The 25,958-nt window shown below is 57.3% G+C and overlaps 1 protein-coding gene across 1 annotated transcript; it reads right to left on the bottom strand.

Moving 5' to 3' along the window:
- Positions 1-40: 40 nt before the first annotated feature.
- On the bottom strand, positions 41-23,105 carry ZSWIM4 (zinc finger SWIM-type containing 4). Its single transcript, XM_081284896.1, has 14 exons — positions 22,721-23,105; positions 19,965-20,166; positions 17,652-18,008; positions 16,032-16,180; positions 15,798-15,948; positions 14,293-14,460; positions 13,316-13,672; positions 12,386-12,523; positions 11,871-12,125; positions 11,263-11,398; positions 6,687-6,841; positions 5,297-5,460; positions 3,727-3,808; positions 41-3,367 (listed from the first exon to the last, which is right to left on the bottom strand). The coding sequence occupies exons 1-14, from the start codon at positions 22,871-22,873 to the stop codon at positions 2,508-2,510; spliced, it is 3,327 nt and encodes a 1,108-aa protein (XP_081141022.1). The 5' UTR covers positions 22,874-23,105; the 3' UTR covers positions 41-2,507.
- Between the last annotated feature and the right edge of the window lie 2,853 nt (positions 23,106-25,958).

The raw sequence follows: 25,958 nt of genomic DNA, 5'->3' as shown, positions 1-25,958 counted from the left end.
GGGAGGAGGTTGGAATTTATTCATGTGGATGGAGGGTTCCTGAGCTTGAACAGGGTGACTGACTTTGGGGGTGACAGGGAAACCCCCATAGGGAGCATTTACTGAGGTTACCTGAAGGATGCCCAGGGCCAGGGGATGGAACTGGCCCCGAGGCTGTGGTGGTGGGGTGACCCTGGGCCTTAGGGGTGATTCGGACACAACTGGGATGTCAGTCTAGAGCTAGTGACATTTGGGGGGTAGCTGAGATTTGAGGCTTGGCAGGACAGATACTTGGGGTACTGGCACCAGAGCATGCAGAGAGGGAATTTTGACTTGAGATGGTGGGCGACTTGAGAAGGACCCCAGGCCCATGGGGAACATTTGCGTGAGCGGAACCCGAGTGGCGCCCCAGGTACATGAGGAACTTCTCTCGGTGACAGCAGCTTAGGTACAGGAAGGCGCGCTCCAGGTTCAAGACTATTTTGTCACCTCCACCATCCCAGGCCACCAGGCGGCGCTGAGGAGCACGTGGGCGGCCCCGGGTCCGCCCGCACATACCTGCGGGAACACGCAAGGCGGGGTAGGAGGCAGGGCCGCCCCCGATTGGTTCCTTCGAGCGGAGGGCGGTGCCACGAGCAAATCGCCCATCGGAGTCACACCCTTGTCTGTGTGTGATCGCGGCGCCCTCTAGTGGCCGGCTCGCCCCTCCGGGAAAACTTTGTCCTCGCTTGCCCTGGCCCTGACAATGACCCAGACAGGCCCTTTGGCTGCCAGTCTCTAAAGACAGGAAGGCCTTGAAGAAGCCGCTCCCTGGGAAACCAGGGAAGGAGGACAACCAATGGTTTCCTCTCCCAATGGTTTTCCCTCGTCCCCAGACCCCTTAGCTCTATTTGGAGCCTCATTTGAAGTGATACAGGCCCAGCATGCCCTGGCGACACTCCCAAGACCACACCCACCTCTTTACCTGTCCAGAACTCTGCCCATCGAGGCCTAGTCTTAGCTCAGGGTTCCCGCCTTTGGGCAGGGTGCCCTTTCCCATCAAGGTGCACCCAAGTACCTGCCATGGCCTCCTCCCATGCACGGTACCCCACAACCGCAGGTGCCTGGAGCCAAGGCGTACCCTAGTGGCCATTCTCGGCGGTGCAAGGGTCGTACAATTTGGGGCAGACACAGGTACTAAATCAAGATCAATTGCCTGCTAGCTGGCTGCCTTTTCCTGAAAGGTTGGAGCCTCAGTTTTCTTGCCTGTAGAAAGGGTATGGGGAATCCCACCGATCTGTAAGGCCGTGGAGCCATGCAGAAGACAGCTGAGAAGCACCCAGTGGTGAACACACTCCATCTCTTTTTCGTTGCTCACTCCACTACCTCTGGACGGCACCAGCAGCCGCTCCCATTCCACCCCTTGCTTCAAACTACGCTCAGAAACGAAGCTGGAATTTTTCTTTTTGTCAAGGGAAGGGGGTGGCCCTGGCCCAGGATGCAGGAGAGGCAGCCCCCAGTCTCAAAATAAATTAAAAAGAAACTGTGTTCCATCTTTAGAAAAAAACAAAACAAAAAAGAAAGGGAGTACAATATACCGTTCAATAAATAGAAAAAGTTACAAAATGACGATCTTTTTCCTTACTATACAAGAAGGGAAAAAGAGGGTGGGGGACGGTGGTCCTCCCTGCTCCTCCCTGGGCTGAGGCAGGGGAGGGGAGGGGGGGCCGGGGAGACAGTAGCTGGGACTTAACAGAGATGAAGACAGAACAGGCTGAATGGTGAGGTGGAGACGGGGGACAGGGAGGGACAAGCAGCTGAAGACACCAAGCTGCCTGCCTTTCTCCCCCAACACCAGGTTGAGAGGGCACACGGGCCTCGCCTGGTTCCTGAGTCATGTGTCCAGTGACTAGTGGGTGGAGGGAGGGGCAGCGATGGCCCCCACCCAGCCCACCCTGGGACCCTGGTGCCCAAGGGAATGGGGTCCTGGCCAGACAGGAGGACAAGGGGGTGAGGTATGTGGCTGAGGCCTGAGACCTCTTGAAATCCTTCAGTGGAAGTGGGGTGTTGGTCCTGGCAGGGCAGGGCGGGGCACAGGACAGGGGAGGGGGGCCCCTGAGCAGTGGGGGAGGGGAAGGAAGGAGGGCAGGAGGGGATTCAGTCCCCGGGCCAGCCTGGTGGGCCCGAGTGCCAGTTGGGAAGGCCTGCCTTCCGGCCCCTCTCCTGGAGCCCATGCCAGGGCTTTGAGTTTTGAGGAGGGAGCTTGCCTATTGCTTGTGGGGGGCCCGGTGGGGTCATGCCAGCTGCCCGAGCACACACCCCTTCTAGGCTTCTGGGTGGCAGTATGGCTTGTGCTCCTCGGGTCCTTACACACGTTCACACACTCCTAGGCACGCACACAGGCGGGATGCCACCTCCTGCCTGTGTCCAGCAGGGCTCCTTCCCTGGCTAATACTGAACCCCTCCTGGGCCTCCAGTGCCCAGGCCCGCCAGAGTCAGGGAGGCAGGACCCAGGGGTCCCCATGGAGTCCCATGCCAGGCACCGTCCCTCAGCCGAACCGCTCACGCACCAACAGCATGAGCTTCTTCTTGCCCTTGTAGGTCTGTTTGAGGTTCTCCAAGAATTGGGCGAACTGAAGGTGCCCATCCGGCGCTAGCAGAAAGGTCTCCCGGGCCTTGCCCAGGAACTCAATGAAGTCGCCGTAATGCCGCGGGCTGATGTGCGTGAGGCGCGAGTGGCTGGTGGTGATGTAGGCGGCCACAGCTGCGTCCAGGAGCTGGCACAGTGGCGCCCGGTCGGCGCCCAGGGGCTTGGCAGCCCGGCGGGCCCCGAGGGGACCCAGGCCAGGCGCCGAGAGGGTCCAGCGGCGCAGGATGTCGGAGAGCATCGGGGCGCAGTGAATGCTGCGGATGATGAGGGGGACGATGGCGGAGAGCTCGTGGCGGCCGAGCGAGTGGCTGAGCGAGCAGGCCCACAGCACGTCGTTGACGGCGGGGTGGCTGTCCTGGTTGAAGGCGATGCTGAGTTGCGCCAGGGCCAGTGTCGCCAGCTTGTAGGCGCGCAGGGGCAGGCCACGGTGCTCCATGTAGCGGGCCACTGTGAAGAGGTGAGCGTGGCCCAGGCCGCCGGCCGCCGCGTCCAGCACAATCTGGTAGGCCGCCTCGAAGGCCGCGTGGTTCTTCTCACACAGGGTGAGGGCGGGCAGCACGCAGTTCTGCGGGTCCTTCATGGCGCACTGCAGGGCCAGGGTGCGCGCGCAGGCCCAGAGCTCCTCCCGCCGGGCTGTGTCCAGCTGCAGCCGCATGAGGGTGGCATGCGTGGTGCCGGTCACCGCCACGATGGTGGCCGCCTCCACCGGGGTAAATAAGGAGTACCAGTTTTGCATGATGTTCATCAGCGCCTGGGGGCCTGGGGGGAGGTCAGGAGGAAAGAGCTCGGGGTGAAGGGGTGCCCAGGGCACGGCCATCACCCCAACCTGCAGCAGCCACAGCCGCAGAGGGACCGGCGCCACTTCTTTACCACAGGGGACAGAAATTGTTCACCTTCCCCAGGGAGCAGGCGCAGCTGGACTAAGGGTGAGCCGCATGTGTGGGGGCCTGGGATAGGGACCGCCCTTGGTCCCCCTCCGTCCCCAGAGCAAGACGTTCCCTCCCAGCCTGGCCCAGGCTGGAATCTGGGAAAAACCCGCCTTTCTCTCATGTCCCCCAGTTCAGTGACACTTCCGGAACCAGAAAAGGGAGGTGAGGTGCGTCCCCTGGGGCGCTCACCAATCTCTGTGGCGCAGCTGACCAGCCAGCGAACCATCTCCCTCCGCCGCCAGGTCATGGTGTTCAGAGTCATGCGCATCACCTGCAGGGTGGAAAGGGGACAGAGGCGGCTCCTCAGCGTCTCAGACTGGCCTGTGGAGGAGGCGCCCGCGGGCCCAAGGAGGCCTGGAGGTTAAGAGCTGATCCAAAACACCAGGGCCAATAGCCGCACTCCTCGGTCTCAGTCTCCTCACCGATAAAATGGGGACAGAAACTGAATCTTGGGACTGCGGGTGTAGTTCATTGGTAGAAAGCTTGGCTAGCACGAGAGAACTCGGGATTTCATCCCCAGCACCGAGAGAGAGAGAGAGAGAGAGAGAGAGAGAGAGAGAGAGAGAGAGAGAAAGAGAGAGAGAGACGGGGCAGGAGGGGGGGGCGCAGGCATCAACCTCAGCTGTGGTGGGCAACGCTTCCTGCAGTGCCTAGTGATTCCAAGAGCTCCCTTAACATTACTGTTATGGGTCCCACCCCAGATCCTACATCGGGGATCCTACAAGGGAGTGAACCAAACCGTCCCCTCTGGAAAATTCCATGCTTCAAGCCGGCAGATTTCCCCCTATTACCTCAAAGCACCGGACAGCCCACAGATCCCACCCCAGTTCCTGAACCCCAGCCCTGCCTTCGGTTCCCGGTGGGTCTCTGCGACATGCCAGCCTGGTCTTGCCTGGCCCACACAGCGGTTCCTCCCTGCTGCATGGGGCTGTCCACGGCCAGTCCCACCTCCTGGAGGTGCCCTGCTCGCCTGTTCTCCCTGGGAAGGTCCTACCCCATCCTGCAAGTCACCCAGAGCTCTTCCCAGTGCTTTTACTGAATTTCAGCCACCCGAGGCCACACCCCTCAGGCCCCGCCCCCTCCAGGTTCCTGGGGCCACACCCTCTTAAGTGACTCCTCATCTACAGGCTAGCTTCCGACTTGCAGGACCACTCCTTGCCCCACCTTTGGGGACTACGCACTCAGCTACAGGCCCTGCTTGCAGAATGCCACCCAGAGGGGCTGTCCCTCACCTTCTGGTCCTTCCTCCATGGCCCAACCCTCAGTACTGCAGCCCTCCTAGAGCCCCGCCTTCTCCTCCAGGCCCCACCCCCAAGGAAGCTCCCTATTGGCAGGCTCTGTCCCCCCTCCTGCTTCAGCCCCACCTTCCAATGGTCCTCAGCCAGCAGCACACCAGCCCACCTCCCGCTGGGAATGGGACCCAGGGCCACCCGTTCCAGGCAGGTTCTGCACCCCGAGCCACACCCTAGGTGCTCTGCTCCCTCTCGAGGCCCATGTACAGCTGGCCGGCCCGGGCTCTCCCCTGAGGTGACCCCCAACCTTGAGTCCTTTAGAAGGTGGAGCGTCATCCAGTTTCACCCCTGAGGACGCCCTCGGTTACCCCAGACCTTCACTTCACAGGTGCGTCTGCGGCTCGGCCCACAGGGACAGGATCACACTCAGACTTCGCCCCCAAAGGAGTAGCTCCTATTCAGGCCTCGTCCCCGGAGGCCCCGCTCCTGGCGGTGCCCCCCGTCCCCATCCACTCAGTGACCCTCACCTGCAGGCCCAGTTCCAGCGCGATGCCGAGCAGCGTGCTGTCCGGTGGCGCGCCGGCCGGGGTGGCCGTCTTACAGGCGTCCTGCGCCAGCTTGAAGAGCAGAGCGGGCGAGTGAATGTTCTGCTGGATGGAGCCCAGGACAACGTGCAGCCACTTGGGGTCTCCTGGGCAGAGGGAGCCACGGGGGCACTGTTAGACCCACCCACCAGCGGCCCGCAGCTGAGCGACCTGTTCCAGGGTCCTCTGCCTGGGGACTAGCGGCACAAAGAGGGGGACCAGGCAAGGCACCTGTGAAGACTCCCAGCCCTGGCGTCCCCACGCCATCTGCCAGGTACGCAGTGTCCTTTGGGTCCTTCTCTCCTAGCAGGAGGAAGCCATGTCGGCAAGGGCATCTATTCTGGACCCAGAATGTCAGGAATCAAACGTCTGTCCTGTCACTCCTGTTGCTCCTGGGCTGTGTGACCCTGAGCACTGGCTGTCCCTCTGCGTGGAATGCTCTTCCCAGATGCCATGGACTGTACTGTGTCCCCCCCGCCCCCTGGCCTCCCAGCTCATATGCTGAACACCCCACCGCTATGGTTTGGAGGTGGGGACTGTGGAGGGTTAAGCCAGGTCGTGAGGTGGGGCCCTCAGAGGGGATCAGGGCCCTTATAAGAAGAGACACTGAAGAACTCTCCCTCCCGCTCCCAGCCTCCGCCACGTGGAGACTGAAGAAGGTGGCCATGTGCACGCCAAGAAGGGAGCTGTCACCCAGAAGCTCCTCGCAGGCACCTTGACCTTGAAACACAGTATCCAGAACTCTAAAACATGGAGCCCAGTGCTTTATCACTGAGCGACATCCTCAGCCCGTTTTTAAAATATTTTGAGACAGGGTCTTGCTCCGTTGCCCAGGCTGGCCTCAAACTTGGGTCCTCTGACCTCAGCCTCCTGTGTCACTGGGGTTACAGGCGTGTGCATGGCACTGACAGTCGATGGTGTTTGGTTGTGGCCGTCCGAGCTGACCAAGACCAGATATCTGCAAAGCTCTGCCCTCACCTGCAGGTCTTTGCTTAAGCATCCACCTGCTGGGGCTGGGGACGCCGCTCAGTGGTCAAGCCCGTGACAGGCCTGTGTGAGGCTCTGGGTTCCAACCCAGCGCTGCCAAAGAACAAGTCAAACACCGCCCCTGCTTGGCTGCCCACACCGAGATCCTTCTCTTACTTCCTGTGTGGCAGATCTTTTCCTTACTGTCCACCTGCCCCGCGGGTCAGGGGGCTGGGGACAGTTTGCCTGGTCCACAGAGAAGGCGCTCAAGGAATATTGGCGCAATTTGGCAAAAGGATCAAAGGAGGGGGGAGAAGCCAGAGTGACAGTGGAGAGGATGATGGACAGAGGTGGTCACCGTCCTCACCCTTGGCTGCGGTCAGCATGGCGGAGGCCAGTTCACACTGGCGGGTCTCCAGGTGGCCCAGGATGAACCAGCGGGGGAAGCGGTTGCTCGGGATGGAGTCCAGCGGGGTGGGATGGGGTTCTCCAACTGGAAGCACCGTCTCCAGCACGGGCAGCCTGGGGGAAGCAAGCCTGGTAAGGGGCGGGTGGCCCTGCCGACTCCGTGGGAGGGGCTGCCCAGCACAGCCACCCTGCACACCCAGGAAGACAGAGGGGTGCTCACTGTGGCACTGTTGGCCTACACAATGGAATATTATTCAGTCATAAAAAGGATTAAAGGGGCTGGGGTGTGGCTCAGCTGTAGAGCACTCGCCTAGCATGTGCAAGGCGCTGGGTTCGAACCTCAAAAATAAATAAATTAAATAAAGGTATTGTGTCCAACTACAAGTAAGAAAAAAAAATTAAAAAAAAATTAAAGTCCAGGGCTGGGGTTGTGGCTCAGCGGCAGAGTGCTCACCTAGCACTGGCGAGGCCCTGTGTTAGATCCTCGGCACCACATAAAAATAAACAAAATAAAGGTATTGTGTCCAACTACAACTAAAAAATAAAATATTAAAAAAAATTTAAAATCCTGCCACTTGCAGCCACCTGGATGGAACTGGGGGATGTTTTAAGTGAAACAAGCCTGTAGGACAGTTCTGCCTGTTGTCACTCATGTGAAATCCAAAAATGTTCATCTCATAGAAGAAGAGAGAAGAGTAGTGGTCACCGGAAGACTGGGAAGGGCGGGAGGCCAGGAACAGAGGGAGGTGGACGATGGGTACCAGACACGGCTAGATGAGAGGAAGGGGTTCCGGTGTCCTATGTTACGGCACAGGAGGATGATGATAGGCTACAGCAATTTATGATGTATTTCAAAATATCTAAAGAGTCCAAGGTTCCCTACACATAGAAAGGGAAAGGTTTGACATGGAAGTGCGAATTACTCTGATTTGGCCGTTGCACGTTGTATGCGTGTATCAGATTATCCCCCTCCTCCAGAAACACAAATAAAACCGACAATAAAAAATAATAAATTGAGCCAGGCACCACGGCACATGCCTCTAACCCAGCAACTCTGCAGGTTGAGGCAGAAAGAGCTCAAGTTTGAGGCCAGACTCACAACTAAGTGAGACTCTGTCTCAAATTAAAAAATGAAAATAAAAAGGGCTGTGGTAGAGCGCCCCCTGGGCTCAGTCCCTGGCCCTGCAAATAATAATCAATCACCATCACCATCATCATAATTCATTTAAATAAAAAAACGAGAGAGGGGATAGGAAACTGCCTAGATGTCTATCACTTGCAAGTTAGTTAAATAAAATAATGCTGCATTCATCCCCCAGGCCACATGCTGATATAGAGGGGAGGAGACAGCCAGGCGCGGTGGCGCACACCTGTAATCGGCTAAGGAGGCTGAGGCAGGAGGATCTCAAGTTCAAAGCCAGCCTCAGCAATGGCAAGGCCCTAAGCAACTTGGTGTTGTCTCTAAATAAAATACAAAATAGGGCTGGGGAGGTGGCTCAGTGGCCCAGTGGCCCTGAGTTCAATTTCTGGTACCAAAAAAACGGGGGTGGGGGGGGGGAGGAAAGTGCTCTTCTGACACGGCTTCCCGTCACTCCCTACGGCCTCTTTCCCTTCACTGCCTCCACTCTAGTCGCCCTCAAACCCACCTGGTATAGTCCCACCTCAGGGCCTTGGCACTGGCTGTCCCCTCTGCCTGGTGGCCCCTCCCTCGCCTCCTCCAGACCTTTGCTCAAGTATTGCTCAGTGAGCACGTCCCGACACCCCCACCAAGGAACTGTGAGGCGCTCCGCCCGCCTTGTTTTCCGCATTGAGTGTCCTCACTGCATTGAGCGGCAGACAAGTGTTCACCTAGTCATGTATTTACTGCCACTCACCAGAATGTCCCCTCCTCTTTGTTTACTGTTCTGTTCACCAGAGCAACGCTGGCCACAGAAGGGGAACCTGCTTGTTGGATGATTCAAGGTGGCCACAAAGTGCCCTGTTAAGAGGCTCACTGTGCGGTCACCCTGACTCCGTGGGAGACTGATTCTGGGACCCCGGTGGACTCCAGCCTGTGGCTGCTCAGATTTACGTGGTGCAGCCTTTGAAGACTCTAGGCCCATCCTCCTGTGTCTTCATTTCTAGATCTAGGACACCTGCGGCAACGTGAATGCCACGTACATGGCTGTCACACTGCACTGCTTAGGGGATAACAGAAGACAAAAAGTCTGTACGTGGTCAGTACAGGCACAGCTTTCTTTCAAATATTTTTGATCTGCATTTGATCAAATCCATGGATAAGGAGAGGACTCTAAAGTCTTGTGTTTTGTTTTGCTTCTGGCACTAGGGACAGAACCTAAGGGCATTTTACTATTAAGCAGAACTACCTCCCCAGCCCTTTTTTTGAATTTGAGACAAAGCCTTACTAAGTTTCTGAGGCTGGCCTCTAATTTATGATCCTCCTGCTTCAGCCTCCCGAGTTTGCTGGGATTACAGGTGTGTAAGCCCAACTTGTGCGTGTAATTTTCTGTTATGAAAGTTATTCAGAGTTGCTAGATGTAACTAACAGCAGTGAAAACTATTCCGGTTCCAAATATTACATAAATAACCTTGCTGTGTGACCTTGGGTAGTGGAAGACACCTTAAGTCTTTTCGGGTATGTAAATGGGGGTAAATTTAAGCTCACTTAGCTAGGTTGCTATATGGACTTAGGCCAAGGATCAGCCAAAGGCTGCACAGCCCATATTTTTGGCTTTGCAAGCTGTTTGGTCCCTGTTGCAAAGACATGCTCTGAACCAGCCTAAGATACCATCTCACTCCAGTAAGGTTGGCAGCCATTCTGAAGTCAAACAACAACAAGTGCTGGCGAGGATGAGGGGAAAAGGGTACACTTGTACATTGCTGGTGGGACTGCAAATTGGTGAGGCCAATTTGGAAAGCAGTATGGAGATTTCTTGGAAAGCTGGGAATGGAACCACCATTTGACCCAGCTATTCCCCTTCTCGGTCTATTCCCTAAAGACCTAAAAAGAGCATGCTACAGGGACACTGCTACATCGATGTTCATAGCAGCACAATTCACAATAGCAAGACTGTGGAACCAACCTAGATGCCCTTCAATAGACGAATGGATAAAAAAAAAAAATGTGGCATTTATACACAATGGAGTATTACTCTGCATTAAAAAATGACAAAATCATAGAATTTGCAGGGAAATGGATGGCATTAGAGCAGATTATGCTAAGTGAAGCTAGCCAATCCCTAAAAAACAAATGCCAAATGTCTTCTTTGATATAAGGAGAGTAACTAAGAACAGAGTTGGGAGGAAGAGCATGAGAAGAAGATTAACATTAAACAGGGGTGAGAGGTGGGAGGGAAAAGGAAAGAGAAGGGAAATTGCATGGAAATGGAAGGAGACCCTCATGGTTATACAAAATTACATACAAGAGGAAGTGAGGGGAAAGGGGGGGAAAAGGGGGAGAAATGAATCACAGTAGATAGGGTAGAGAGAGAAGATGGGAGGGGAGGGGATGGGGGATAGTAGAGGATAGGAAAGGCAGCAGAATACAACAGACACTAATACAGCAATATGTAAAACAGTGGATGTATAACCGATGTGATGCTGCAATCTGTATACGGGGTAAAAATGGGAGTTCATAACAATAAAAATTTAAAAAAAAGAATGCTGTTTCACATGTATGTAAACTTTGTTGTTTTATTTAAGATGACAGGTTTCTTTTTAAGAATTAGCTTGGTTAAAAAATATATATATATATATATATATATATATATATATATATATATATATATATAGTATAGCTGGCTTTAAGAAATAAAATGAAGTTGTCTAAAAAAAAAAAAAAAGACATGCTCTGCTCTGCCTCCTGCAAAAGTAGTCACCAACGAAACTGGCGAAGTAGATTAGTACGTGTGGGTAGGTGCCAAGAAAACTTCATTTTGGGGCATGGAAATTTGAATTTCATATATTTTTCAATCATTTAAAAATAAAAACTATTTTTTTTTGGTAGTTCTGAGGATGGAACCCAGGGCCTGGCACATGCTAGGAAAGCAGAGTTGTGCCCCCAGGCACCCAAAATGGAAACATCGTGGGCTGCACAGAAATAGGTGGCAGATCAAATTAAGTTTGTGGACTACAGCTCCCTGACGCAGCCTTGAAAAGTCCCGCATATAATAGCGCTTTTTTCAGTGTTGGGGACCAACAGTTCGGGTGGAGCACTTGCCTAGCACGCAGGGGGTCCTGGGTTCCATCCCCAGGACCGCAATCAATCAACCAAATAAAGAAAAAGAAAAATTAAAAAGGCTGTTCTTGAACTCATGATGCTTACATATTATTCTTTCCAAATGTCCTGGAAAGACACCCCCCTCCAAATTGTTCATCATGTGGAGAGAGATTGAGATTCAGGTGGGCCACGACAAACCCGCCTCAAAAAGGACTCCACTCTGTGTACTTTTTGAATCCAGTACCACGTGGACATTCCCGTCCCCCTCCTGCTCCCACACCAAATCCAGGCAGTGTCCCCTGCTACCTGTCCTCACCTCATGGCTCGCAGTGCCAGGCGATAGGCCAGGTCGGGGTCATGGGGCAGCAGCGCAGTGAACAGGTAGCGGGCACAGGTGTGCATTGGCACGCTTTCCCGGAAAAGTACTTCTCCAAAGCCACTGAAGGGACCTCCTATAGGGACAGTCTGAGTTCAGCCCCTCGGTGTGGGCTCTCCTCCACCCCCATCCCACGTCTCCCCAGGTTCCAGGATGGATATGGAAGATAGGCTGGGTCTGAGAGGTCTCAGGGGCAGGCACTCGGCATCGAGACTGAGCCAACCTCCGGAAATCTAAAGAAAAAAGGAGTCCCTAGGCACCCTTAGGTGGGGCCAGACTCCCATGCAGGATGGGTCAGAGGCTGGAGAGGAAGGAGCAGCTGTCCCAGGGGCAGAGCTACCAGCAAGGTTCAGCAGCACAGAGGCCCTGGAGGGGGCGGGGCCAGCTTGGTGTGGGCAGAGACACAGCGAACAAGCCAATAGGACCAGACCATGGGCGGAGCCAGAGGAGCGGGCTCTCCCTTTCAGGACCCGCGAGGTCTGAGGGACAGGGAGGGCGGGGGCGGGGCAAGGTCAGGGGGCGGGGCCTGGTCAGGGGCGGGGCCTCACCTTCCAGCAGCAGCCCCGCCTGCTTGCGCAGCACCTGCACCAGCCGCTCGTCCAGATCCACCTCCTCCAGCAGCGCCAGCAGCTGCTCCTCGTTGCGCACCACCTTGTCCTGGGCGTACAACCCCTCGGGCAGGGCCCGCTGCTGCCCCAGCCCCAGCAGTGCCACCTCTAGTGCCAGCGCCAGGTAGGACTCCCCAGGGCTCCCGGGCACTGGCACGTGCTGATAGGCCACCTTCCGCTTCTCGGGTCCTGAGTCTGAGGGAGAGGGGACAGGAGGACCGTGGACCCCCTTTCTTGGGATCTCTGGGCCCAAGCACCGCGATAGGGGTGGGTGAAGCAGGGGCAGCGCAATCTCCCAGCACTTGCCACAGGGCCCCTTCTGGTGGTCGCTAGGTCTATGGGTGGCCTCACTGGGCCCATCTGCTTCCCGAGGGCCAGGAGGCGTGGCCAATAGCAGGGGCGTGGCTAACAGCAAGAGTGTGTCCCAGGTCCTCCAGGGCTTCCCCCGTGGGTACCTGGGTAAAGGGAGAGGGTCTCCTCCTCCAGGCGACAGGCCTCTAGGAGCGCCCTGCAGAGGCAGCCAATGGGGTCCAAGGGGTGGCCCACCCAGCCTTCGGGGTTGGTGATGCAGGTGGCGCCTTTCTGGAGCAACTCTGCAGGCAGAAAGAGGGGGCTCGATCCCACCCCTCCGCGGGCCTCTTGGGTGATTCCTTTTCCTGACTCCAGAGTCTCACCACTTGCCCACCCAGAGGCTAGCTCTGTCCTGGGGCTCTGCCGTGGCCACCCAGAAGGGTACAGGGACAACACTGGGCACTTTCCAAAATAGCTCCTTTTGCACCTTTCTGATGTTCAAAAGCCCAAATAGGTTTTGGGACCCGGGGGCCACTTGACGCTTCTCTTTTCTCTAGGGTGCGTTGCCCATGGACCTTCTGGCCTGGCTCTCTTCCGCCTGGCTCCTGCCCGTGGGTTGCTCCTCGCAGCACCTCCTCCCTCCCCTTCTCTCAGCTTTTCTGGAAGGGTCCCGGGCCATCCCTGAGCCCTCAAACTGGGTCAGGGCTCTTCTCAAGCCCAGAACACCCTGAAGATTCTTCATTACTCTTTGTTCAATTTCCTGGTAACTAAGTGACCCGTTCCCTGCCCAAGAACTCAATGGATGGCTTCTCCTGTCCTCCATATCCAGTCCCCAAACGTTTTTTTCTTTTTTTCCCCAGTCCTGGGACTGAGTCCAGGCCCTGCAGCACCCCAGGCAAGAGCTCACCACTGAGCCTCCTCCCCAGCCCCTTGTCAACAGTTTATCTGGAGACAGGGTCTCGCTGAGTGGCTCAGCGCCTTGCTAATAAGTTGCTGAGGCTGACTTTGAACTGGCGATCCTCCTGCCTCAGCCTCCCCAAGCTGCTGGGATGACACCACTGCCCCAGGGACGTGAGGAGAGTATTCGCCCCCACCTTTTTTCTGCTGCTTGTAGCTCTCAAGCTGATGCCGCCGCTGGAGCCGAAGCGTGTTGATTATGGCACCGGCCAGCCGCAGGGCCTGGCGGGGATACCCATGGGCACGCAGGGTGTCCACTCGGGCGCAAGCAGTTGGAAAAGGCTCGCCCAGCCAGAGTGGGCGGCCCTGAGGGTCGAAGGCTGACTTGTCGCTGCCCATGGTGCCTGTGAGGCTGGGGCTGTAGGAGTCACTAGCCAGGATCCGCTGCAGGTGGGAGTCTTCCCAGTGCAGGTCTCCAGCCTGCAGGGCTCTGCCAAATACCGTGTGGCGGGAACTTGTGGCCGCCACCTCCCCCTCTTCCTGTTCCTCAGAGCCTGTGGGAGAGGGACCCAGTGTGGTCCAGTGAGGGGGGCCCTAGTCACGCTCACCTTCCCCCACCAGGTGCCACCATGGGGTCAGACCCTGAGCAGAGGATGGGCACGGGCTTGCTCCCAGTCCTCAAAGCACCTTCGAAGGTGCGTGGGGTTGCTGGTGGTGGTCACAGCAGAACAGCGGTTCAGTGACCGTCTCTCTCCCGGCTTACCCTTTCTCCTCTCCTCTCCCCTGGCCTCTCTCTCCACCTCGTGTCTGCCTCTTTCCTCCTCTCTCTCCATTGTTTTCTGTTTTCTTCCTTCCTCCCCCTTCTCAATATCTCACCTCCCCCTTGTGTTTGCAGACACCTGTTTTCTTCCCTCTGTACTGTCTCCACAGATAACAGGAGGTGGAGCTAGGAGACCAGCTCAGGGTGACGCACTATATTTAACTGTCCTGCAGGCTGCCTCTGCACCTGCCCTCACCACTTCCTCCCTCCTGGTTGAGAGGATAGCCAACAGCTGGGGCTCCCTTCTCTCCCCGACTCCCTCTCTCCCCTCAGACAGAGTTGCATGATACAAAGTTGGGACATGGCCAGCGGTGATGGGTTTGTGGCAGACAGCAGGCTGGAACCCTCTCCTACCTGGGCTGGGAGCCACGGTGGGCTGCAGGCTGGGGCCATCGAAGGAGTAGTTGCCCTCTTCCAGTGGGCACACGTCCAGCTTGTCCCATGTGCCAAGCAGCTGGAGCCAGCCCGCCCGCTCCTCTGGTTTGCAGTGGGGGCTCAGGATGACACAGACCCAGAGGGCCCCTGAGAAGACACGGAGGAGGCCACATTCCCACCAGACACTACAGAGCATCCCCTGTGTCCTGGGCAGTTCCGCTCACTCTTAATCTGGACCCTCTGAGGTGGCGGCTAATAGACTTTTCACTTAATGGGTAAGAAAAATCAGGCCCAGGGAGGAAGCACATTCATCCAAGGTCATTTAAGTTAGAAATCAGGATTCAAATCCAGGTCGCCAGACTCCCCTCAATGTTTTTGTTTTCCTTTTTATCTCTCGCATGTTTTCCCCATCTAATACGGGGGTCAGCCAATAGCGAAGGACAGCACATGCAGAGAACGGAACCCACAATCTGTTTTCTCGGAGCAGCCGACGGGCTGAGACTTATTTTTACATTTTTAATTGGTGGGGAAAAAAAAAAAACGAAAACAAAAGAAGGGTATTTTATGAGTTGTGAAGTTCAAATAAATATATAAAGTGTCCATTAAAAAAGGTTTTATTGTAACACTACCACCTCCACTCAGTGGCCCACGTCTGTGGTTGCTTTTCTGCTACGATGTGCAGAATTCAGTTGTCGCGTTGCAGACCAAATGGCCGGAGAAGCTGAAAACACTGGCTATCTGACTTGGACACATGTTGACCCCTGGCCTCCTAGGCTGACCATCTGCCCTCCAAATCCAGCGGTCACCTATCTGGATTCAACCAACCTTGGGTTGAAAATATTTTGGGGAAAAAATTATATTTGTACTGAACACATACAGACTTTCCCCCCTTCACATTAGTCCTTAGACAATACAACCCTCCTTCCATTGCGGTTCCTCTGTGTTAGGTGTTATAAGTGATCTCCTGGTGACTTAAAGAACACAGAAAGGCTGGGGCACAGCTCAGGTAGGACATGTGCTGAATATGCACAAGGTCCTGGGTTTCATCCCCAGCACCAAATAAATAAGTGAATATATGAAGGATGTGAGTAGGTTCTGCACATAGTAGGCCATTTTTACTTTTACTTTTACTTTTGTGGTGCTGGGATGGGACCCAGGGCTCTGCACGTTAGGCAACGTTCCCCCGCTGCGCGACACCCCCAGCCCATTTTTCTTTTATATGAGGGACTTACTCACACACAGATTTTTGTGTCCCTGGGGGTCCTGGAACCCATCCCCCTTGGATACTGAGGGACAAGGGTATGGTATTTCATTGTCCCTCTCCTGTCCCATGTCAGCCCCCGAGAGCAGGACCCGTCTGTCTGTTCTCTGCTGTGGCTCCAGCACCCTGTACAGCACCCGCATGTTGGAGGTGCTCAATAAATGGAGGAGGATCCAGGGACATGCTCCTATCGGGGGAGCAAGACCTGGGCAGGGAGCCTTACCCAGCTCGTCCCACAGCTGCCGGCACTTGTCCGTCATGCCCGCGCCCTGCTGCCGCCACAGGGCCAGGCGCGGGTCTTGCAGGAACTGCTCTGTCATGAGGATGAGCATGCGCGCCCCGTTGGAGTCCCGCATCCGCAGCATCTCCCGCACCTGCACGGGGACAGGGCAGTGAGCAGGGTGTGGGGTGCCAGGGCTGGGCCTCTGAGCCCCCGTGCCCCATGCCCATGCGGCACCTTGCTGAACATGGAGCGCAGCTGCTGGCTGGCCCCGTAGTAGCCGCCGTTGGACAGCAGCTGCTTCACCTGCTCCTGGATCTGCTCCTCATCCAGGTGCCAGCAGTTGGCGTCCTCGATGCCCGCACCTGCTGTGGGGTCGGGGGCACCTGCAGGAAGGCAGGGGTGGGTGAAGGAAGCCCAGGCTGGGGTGGGAGAGAGGGTGTCTGTCCACCTTCCCCATCGAGTCCTCTAAGTCACCCCGTCTATCCCAAAGTTCCATCTCTCCTAGAGTAAGCACCACGCAACCTCCTGTCTGTCCATCCCTCCCACCCACCCATCCACCTACCAATCCATCTGTCTGTCCATCTACCCATACACCCACCAGTTCCTTTATCCATCCACCTTGCCTCGAATACCATCCACTTACCCACCCATCCATCTATCCATCCACCCATCTACCCATTCACCCATCCATTCATCCATCTACCCATCCATCCACCCATCCACCCACCCATCCACCCATCCATTCACCCATCCACCCATCCATCCACCCACCCATTCACCCATCCACCCATCCATCCACCCACCCATTCACCCATCCACCCATCCCACCGGAAACACACATCTGCCAAGCCACATTATGCCTGTCTTTATCCATCTTACCATGGCCCCCATCAGCCCACATATCTGACCCCTTGTACATGACCACGAAGCCACCCAACCCATAATTCCCACGGCCCTTCCACCTACATACCCATCCCATCACTCCACCCGCTGACTGCCCCAGGTTTTCAACACACGTGCATCTACCACTCGGGATCCCCCACCCTCCCACTCACCATCAACCCCCACACCTGCTAACCCCCATCCAACTAGTCTCTGCCCCTGCCACCTCCCTGTGTCCACCAGCCGCTCACAGTCCCTCTCAAAACACCCTCCACCTGTCCATCCATCCCACACAAACCCACCCTCCACGGCCACCACACGTCTGTCCACACTGCAGACCCTCCCCGCACCCACGACGCACCCCAAGCTGGGCCTCCGCTCTCCGCCAACCCCACTGTCCACTGCCAGAGCCTCCCACCCATTTCCTCACCACCAGCGCCTACTCACCCGCCATCGTCCTTCACCACCCATGCACTCACCCCACTTATTCTCCCACACCACAGTTCACCCCGTGATCCCAGCTTTCTGCACCCACCAGCCCCGCCCAGAGTCCCCCTCCGATGCCCCGCCCACTGCTCATTCAGCTGCCCTCTTCCCGCCACCCCACCATGGCAAGCCCTTGCGGTCCCCTCGGGTGTGTATCCCCCAGGCCCCTCCCACGACCCCCACCCTCACGCCCTCCACCCACCCACGCAGGCCTGCACCCCGGATTCTGAGCCGTCTCCACCCTGGGCAGGACCTTGCACGCGGGCTCTTCCCTCTGGCCCCCGCCCTCTGCCCACGTCCTGGTTCCTGACCACTCATCTGCCCTAGGGCCAAAGTATAACCAGGACCTGCCACTCACTGGGGACGTGCCCTGGGTCTGTGCAGGCAAAGCCGTGTGCCCCCCCCACGGCAGGCACCGAGGCACCTGGTACCGAGCGACCCCCATGGCCGTGGGCTGAGCGGCCGCCCTCGCGCATGCGCCCTCACCGTGCACCAGGTTGATCTCGGAGCCCAGCAGCAGGATCTCGTCCGCCAGGCGCTGGGCGGTGGGCAGCACTTCGGTGTGGTGGGCGCTGATGAGGTACTGCACGAACTTCTGCAGCTGGTCCCGGTTCATCTGGGACAGCGTCTCGGAGATGGGCAGCCGCAGCTCCACCTGGCGCGCATGCCGGATGCGGTACAGGGACAGGGCCACCACATGGGCGCAGTAGAAGAGGTCTCGGTTGTCACAGCCGCAGCTCACGGACGTGATCTTGCAGCGGTCGAAGCTGATGGAGACGTGGTAGAGGTGCTCCGGCTCCCCGGGGGCTCCGGGCTCCCTGATGTTCCCGCTCAGGTGGAAGCCTACAAGCAGAGGCCACCGCCTGGTGTCTGGTGTGTCAACCCAGATCCCGGTGGCCCTGTCCCCCTGCACAGCCCAGCTGAGCCCTGCCTGTGCCTCGGTTCCCGACTGTCCACCTGGAATGCTAATGACGTCCCTGGAGTTACAGAAAAATTGAGTGACCTAATATGCAACAGACGTTCAGGACACTGGTGAAAAGCTCAGTCCTGGGCAACCCTCCTTCTCCTTCCAATGACAGTGTACCACAGTCCCCAAGTTCAAGATGGTCTGTCAGTCCTTGGGTTACCATGGATACCCCCAGGGCTTTCGGACTTCCTGGGAAGATGCTAAAGGCTGGTGACACTTGAGAGTGAGGGGCTGATGTGGCAGGCCAGGGGCCACATCACCCTGGTACCCCCTGCCCCTCCCTGGCCCCTGGGCAGCCCAGATGTCTCCCAGGCTCATCCGACTGGTTGGGCAGCCCGGGCCCAGCCTGCGTCACGCAGAGACATGGCTTCCTCATACCGGAGGAGGCCAGCAGCCTGTGGACAGCTGGGCACTGTCCAGGCAAGGGGGGCTCCACGGCTGACTGGGTCCCTGCCATGGCCTGCCACCCAGTAGGCTAGAGTTTCCTGGCCCAGCTGTGCTGGTCCCCTTGCAGGCCCTGCCGCCTGAGGTCTGAGGCCTTTCCTCCCCATCTCCCCCAGCTCCAGCTCTGCAGTCCCCTCCTCTCCTTCTAGTTCATAACCTTCCCCCAACCCTCACCTGGGCCCCGCCGCCTGAGGTCTAGGTCAGCTTCCTCCTCCAGCTCTGGACTCGGGCCTCCGACCTCACCTGGGCCCCACCGCCTGAGGTCTGAGACAGCCTCTCATATATGACACTAAACTTCTACTCTACATTCCTGCCTCGGCTCCACTGCCTTAGGTTTGAGACCATCCCTCCACGATGGCCCTAAACCCTTCTTTTTTAAATTCGGTTTTAATCATTTCTTTAATTGGCACATAACAATCCCACACATTGGGCTGGGGATGTGGCTCAAGCGGTAGCGCGCTCGCCTGGCATGCGTGCGGCCCGGGTTCGATCCTCAGCACCACATACCAACAAAGATTTTGTGTCTGCCAAGAACTAAAAAATAAATATTAAAAATTCTCTCTCTCTCTCTCTCTCTCCCCTCTCTCACTCTCTCTTTAAAAAAAAAAAAAAAACAATCCCACACATTCACGGGGTGTGGGTGATAATTCCACACCATACACGGCGTGTGATGATCCAGTCAGGAGAATCGGCCTTTCCTGCTCCTCTAACACTGACTATTTCTGTGCTTGAAAGCTTCCGATTCCTCCTTCTGGTTCTTTATATAATACAGAACACATTTTTGTGACCTGAAGTAACTGCTGCAGTGCAGATGGCTCTTGACCTTGACCCCAGCCTCTGCCTGAGCTTTGACCAGCTCTCACCTGGCTCTGCATGTCTGGGTCCGCCTGTCACATGGTCCCAGGTCTGGGATGCCTCCTACCTGTGCCTCTGAACTCTCCATCCTATCGCCGGGTCCCTCTGTCTGCAGTCTAGAAACTTCTCTTACCCATGGTTTGGTTGCTCCTCTGATCCCACCTTTTCCCTTGGTCCCCAATTCAGCCGCCCGAGGTCTGCCTTCCACCTGTAGCTCACAACCTGCGTCCAAGCCCAGCTGGGCCTGAGGCCCGAGGTCTAAGACCATCTCAACCCTGTGCTGGTTCCCTTGCAGGCCCCGCCAGGGACCTCTGCCGGGATGTGGGGTGACTGTTGTCTCTGCGCTCAGCCCTTGCTTGGGCCTCCCTGCCCCCACTTCCTGCTGCCCAAGGTCTAGGACCATATCTGAGGTGACAGTCTCTCTGTGGACCTTACCTGGGCCTCCAAGCCCGAGGTCTGGAAACTTCCACCACAGCCCCCCTGCACCCCCGCCTGCGCTGGACCTCCCTGGAGGGCTGGGGTCAGACACTCACCTACTTGCAGCACCCGGTCGACAGCCCCGCTCTGCAGCAGGTGCAGCCCGCGGGTGAAGGGCACCCGGGCGTCCTGCTCGCCCTCCGGGGGCTGGTAGCCCAGCGAGGAGTACATGCATATTTCCCGCTCGCTGCGTGGAAATGACCAGAAGACGATGCGCTTCTGGACCGGCTCCGGTACCCGGGAGAAGCGCTCCTCCACCTGCAGGGAGGGCTGGTGGGTTAGAAGCCGAGCTGGAACGCCCGCTGGACCACCCCCTCTGCTGTGTACAAGAGGCACATGGCCTGGGCAAGCCGTCGGCCTCCCTGAACCTCAGCGTCCCCAGTATAAAGTGGGATGTGAACAGCAACCATCTCCTGAAATCTATATGCTCAAGTGAGCCAGGTTGCCTGGTGTCACAGCGACTCAGGAAGCTGAAGAGAGAGGACTGCTTGAGCTCAAGGGTTCAGGAACAGCCTGAGCATCAGAGAGACCCCATTTCTCTTTCTCTCTCTCTCTCTCTTTTTTTTTTTTTTTTTGGTGGTGCTGGGGATTAGAACCCAGGGCCTTGTGCACGTCAGGCAAGCACTCTACCAACTGAACTACATCCCCAGCCTGAGACCCCATATCTTTAAAATAAAGAACAAAAACAAAAAACTGAGCTTCACAGCAGTAAGCAATCCTGGTGACTCAGGAGGCTGAGGCAGGAGGATCTCCAAGTTTGAGGACAGCCTCAGCAACTCAGTCAGACCCTGTCTCAAAATTAAAAAAATTAAAAAGGCTGGGAGCCAGGCACAGTGGCACGTGCCTGTAATCTCAGCAACTCCGGAGGCTGAGGCAGGAGGATCACAAGTTCAAAGCCAGTCTCAGTAACTTAATGAGGCCCTAAGCAACTTAGCACTACCTTGTCTCAAAATAAAAAAATAAAAAGGGCTGGGGAGCATGCATGAGGCCCTAGGTTTGACCCCAGGCACCACACACATACACAAAATAAGGCTGGGAATGTGGCTCAGGGGTAAATCGCCTCTGGGTTTCACCCCAGTACAAACAAAAATGAGACAGAAAAAACCACAACCACCACAACAAAACCCAGCACTGACAGATGAAAAGCACTTAAAATGATGCCTGGTCCATCCTTAGCATTCCAGAAGTTTCTACAGATTCCCTCCAGGATTCCAGGTCCCTGGGTTCTGGCATAAGATTCTCCCACTTCCCAGGCACTAGGGGGTCAGAAGGAAGTGACATAAAAGTGATAAGAATGACAATCAAGGGTGACTTTCTCAGTGTGCACTGTGTGGAATGTCCTGGGGACTGACTTCCCTAACCTCACAACCACCTGGCCCACACTGAGCCTCGACCTCGTCTTACAGCCAGGGGAAGCTGAGGCTCAGGCGCACAGCGACTTCGTTTGTTCAGGGTCCCCAAGCTGGCTCCATTCCTCAGTTTCCTCTTTGAGCCCCTCCCCTGGGAAGGGCCCCCAGGAATCGAGGTGTGCCCAGGCCACCCCTGTGGACTCCAGGCAATGAAACCAGCTGGTTGAGCCTGCCCTCCAATCTGGGTTTGCTATTCACAGGCTGGGTGACCTTGGGCAAGTTTCCCAACCTCTCTGTGCCCCAGTTCCTTCAAAGTGAGAATGACAATCCTCAAAGGGTGAAAGAACTTCTCTAGCATCTGGCCTGTCCAGGGCAGGTACATGGGAGCCCTGGATATGGTTTGGGGATTATTCTGTGTATCTCCCACACAATAAAGGGGCCTTAGCCCCTGTCCTATGTAGGTTTCTGGGGGAAGTGGGAGAGCCGGTGACTGGCCCAGTGACAGTTGGCAGATGACTAAGGAGGGATTTTCCGGTCCGTGAATCAGAGCCTACTCCATCCACAATTGGCCGAACCCATCAGTCCTGACTTGGGAGCAGAGATGCCCCCCAGGGTCAGAGGACAGAGCCTGGGGGCTGCCCTTGCTTAGTGAGGCTCAGACACAGCTCCAGCTCCTCACGGCCCACACCCAGGACAAGAAAGAGGACTCCAAGGAGCCCCCAGAAGCCACAGATGTGGGGTTCCAGGTGTACCTGTACAGGTACCTCCTAGGCTCTGCCTGGGCTCCTCCCTCCCAGAAGCACTGGGATAGCTTGGTGGGGGGGGAGGTGAGATGTGGGGGAAGGGAAGACCCCCTGAGAAACCCCTGCTGCCAGGGGCTGGGCAGCCTCCGGAGGGAGGATCCGGAGAGGAGGAGGGCCCCAAAGATGGGTGGGTTCTGTAGACCTGAGGGCTGGGATAGGAGGGCAGAAAGGGGGTGTCCTGAGCTGGGATCTGGAGACGTGGGGAGTCCTCCACCTGGGGATATGGAGGGCAGGAATGGGGAAATGTGGGCTTCTGGGGACGTAGAGTGTCCCAAAGAGTGTTCCTAAGAGTTTGAGAGAGGAGTGCGGTCTTAGTGGGGCGTCCTCACTGGGAGATGAGGGTGCAGTGGGAACACCAGGTACCTAGCGATACGGGAGGGCCCGGGGTCAGGGACAGAGGAGAAGGAAGTGCCCCGCGTGGGAATCTGGGGCGCCGAGGGGTGGGGATGGGGCGAAGGGAAGGAGGGTGGACACAGGGTCTGAAGAACAGCCACGGAGGATGCGGGAGTGGGCAGGGTTAGGGCTCTAGGGGGTGCAATCTCAGGGGGTCTCAGAGCAGAGGTAGGTCCGGAGTCTCTGGGAGGAGGAGGGGTGAAAAGAAGGGGCGGTGAGGACAGGGCTGGGGTGCGTCCCTCCCAGCACCCCTCCCCCCTCGGTCACCTGTTCGAAGGCCCAGCTCTCGGCTACTCGCTTGGCGCTGAGGTCCAGTAGCGCCTCGGGTCGGCCCCGGCCGCGCGCTGCCCCGGCCCCGGCATCTCGCTCCTCCGGTCCCGCGGGGGAGCCCCGGCTCCGCTTGGCCGCGGGGGGGTCCATCGGCCGGGCCGGGGCCGGGGCGGGGCTGCTGGGGGGGTCTGTCCGGTGCTCACTTCGCTGCGCCGGAGCCCGCGGCCCCTACTCGCTTTCCTGTCCTCCCTCTGCTCTCGGCCGCCCCGGGACCCCCGCTGCACCCACCCCGCCCCGCACCGGGCCAGCCGGGTGATGCGGCCCCTTTAAGACTCTTCACAACAATGAAGCTGCTTCGGCCGCCGCTTTATCCACCGCCGTTGTCCCGCCCCCGGCGCCTGTCCCCATTGGACCCCCCCTCGGCCTCCGCGGTCCTCTCCTATCATTGGCTGCGCTTCCAGACCCGTCTCCAATATTCCACTGCTCATTCGTTGGCTGAGGTGCCTGTTTTCTCTCATCCACCCAATCAGAGAGTAAAGCGAGGGGCGCTGTCAATCACGGGGCGCCGCCGGCCAATCAGATCTGGAGAACCCCTGTGGCGCAGGCCTTATGCGGAGTTTCGGGGCGGGCCCTGGGTTCATTCACAACATTCCTCCCCCGCCCCCCTCGGGCTGGACAGTGCGCCCTGGGCAGCTGGGGCTGCGCCCACACACGGCTTTGTTTACTGAGGGTCGCTTCCGGGCGCCGCATGGGGACAATCAACATAAGCCAGCCAGGAGCTAGACAGAGCGGTGGGATCCTGGGCAACAGCTCAGCCTCTCTTCTCTCCGGGCTGTGTGACCCTCAGGAAAATCACTCAACCTCTCTGGGCTCCGGGTCGTTTTGATGCTTCGGGAGGAGGGCTGTGGGTCGCAGCCTTCCTTGTAGAGTTTATGTGGGCTGCAGACCCTCTCTCCTGAAACCGGGCTCACTTAGGAGGTCTGTAGACCATTCCTTGAGCTTCAAGCTAGGATACTCCCCAATCCTTTCTACTTCCTAAATAATATGTTGAATTATATGAAATTCCTGATTTTCGATCTGTAAAAGTGGCAATTTCATTCCATGTATACATGTCAAATCCCACCACTTCCCATCACTTTCCCACTCAGCTTGTTCAGGCCACCACCTCTGGCCTGGAAACCAGCCTTATCTTCCGCGGGTCGTTCCCATCCCCAGCTCATGATCTCAGAGAACCTTCCTCACTCTTCTCTCCATTATCGTGGATCTGTCTATCTATTCCTGAGGCTAATTTCTATCTCGCTCCTGACTGTGAGCCCCAGGAGGCTGGAGTTCCTCTCTGCAGCACCTGGAACGCATACAGTAGGTACTCAATCTACAGCTCCTCCAAGGAACCAGCAGGAAGACCTCAAGCCCGCCCCTCAGAGGCCTGACTCTCCCCTCCATATGGACACTTCCCTCTGACCAGCCTGGGGTGGCAGTGGCCACCAGAGGTCTCCGAAACTTTAAGGTGGGGCTAGCGCAAAGTGCTCAGTGGTGGAGCACTTGCCCTGGGTTCCATCCCAGTCCTGAAAGGGTACACACACACACACACACACACACACACACACACATTAATTAAAATACTGGTTAAATGTTGAGATGGTGGCTGAACATCATACATTGTTAGATCTAGCCCCCTGTTGAGTTTCACGTGGTGTCAGGGCATTCAACCTGGCTGCAATGTTTCTACTGGACTTCGCTGTCGGGAGAAGCCAGGGCCCGCGTGGCGGCCACTCGTGTGGTGCTGTCCCTGTTGAGATGGGTGATGGAGTTTGGGTTTCCAAAGGCACTGGCCAGTGGGGAGCGTCACCATCTCTCAGACGAGGAAACTGAGGCTTGGCGGGCCTGAGGTCACCCAGCAGGAAGGGCGAGCCAGGTGGGGCTGTGTGGAGTCGCAGGTTGCAGGAGCCGGGGTGCGGGTGCGGGTGTGCGGGTGTGTGCTGGGATGGAACCCAGGGCCTGGCACGGGTGAGCCCCATCCCCGACCTGGGGCCACGTGGGAGGGAGTAAGGAGTGGGAGGCAGGGGACCTGGCAGATCCCCTCCAAACAATCTAGGCCTGGCTTCCAGCACCCACCAGGCTGTGTGACAGCCAGCCTGTCCTTGCCCTCCAGGGGGCATAGTGGTGTCCTGAGGGCACCCTAGGCCAGCGGGTTGGTCCTAAGAGAACAGAGAAGGGTGTCATGGGCTGAGGGTGCTCTGTCCTCTAATCAGGGCACTCCGCCTCACATGCCAGAAGTCTGGGACACAGAAAGACACACGACTCTGAAACGCAGTCTGAATTCACATCGGCAGCACAGCCCCGTGGGGGCCAGCCCATCTCAAAGGCTCACTGCCACCCTGTGCTGGACAGGGAAGGGGGCAGGGAGCTGACAGAATGACTTGCCCTGGGCCCACAGCAGGAGAGGGAAGCGCCTGAGCAGAGTTTGGGAAACAGGAACACTGGGCTCTCATCCCCTGATTCTATGGGTGAGGGAAAAGATGCTCAGAGAGGGCTGGGAAACTGCCCAAGGCCACACAGTAATCCTGGGAGAATGTGGGATGTCCAAAGGCCCCTGGGAGGTAGGGAGTCCACAGGATGGAGTCTCTAGGCTTATTTCAAGTCGGCCTCCTTCCAGGCAGAGCTTCAGGGGAGGAGAGTGGGGGACTGGTGAGGCGTGGGTCCCAGACACTCGCCCCCTCGGTCTCCGCGCAGCCGGCGAGCTCTGGCTTCGGGAAATGGAAGCCACATTCATCCCTGCCGCGGCGTGAGCTCACTGTCTAGGCATGTGCAGCTCCTGACCCCAAAACCACGTGTCCTCTCTCGACCTGACCCACGGAATGGAAATGGGGCTTCCTGGAGGCTGGGATGAGGGAGGGGACCCGGACTTCTGGCTCAGGACATGCCACCCCGCTTCTCTGAGAATCCAGCCCCCTGCACCCCGAACCCCTGCTGATGCAGCAGGAAACCAGCCCGGTCAGTCACTTGCTTCCTGGTGGAGATGGCTGGCTGGCAAGCAAGAACTGCCTGCGTCCCTTCCTTCCTCTCCAAACACAAGTTCACGTGCGAGAATCAGGGCCTGGCCAGGAAACAGGCATTCCAGGCCCAGGGGAGGTGCAGGAAGAGGACTGAGTGAGAAAAATTGGGTCTGAAAACTCACATTTAATGACAGCCCTGGCCCAGGGGGGTGGCCAAACTTGAGTCTCCTCGCCCCATC

The sequence above is a fragment of the Spermophilus citellus genome (assembly GCF_964194105.1).
Source record: "Spermophilus citellus genome assembly, chromosome: 3".
In the NCBI taxonomy this organism is placed as follows: Eukaryota; Metazoa; Chordata; class Mammalia; order Rodentia; family Sciuridae; genus Spermophilus; species Spermophilus citellus.
The sequence above is the reverse complement of the archived record's forward strand: the minus strand, read 5'-3'. Positions and strand labels throughout refer to the sequence as shown.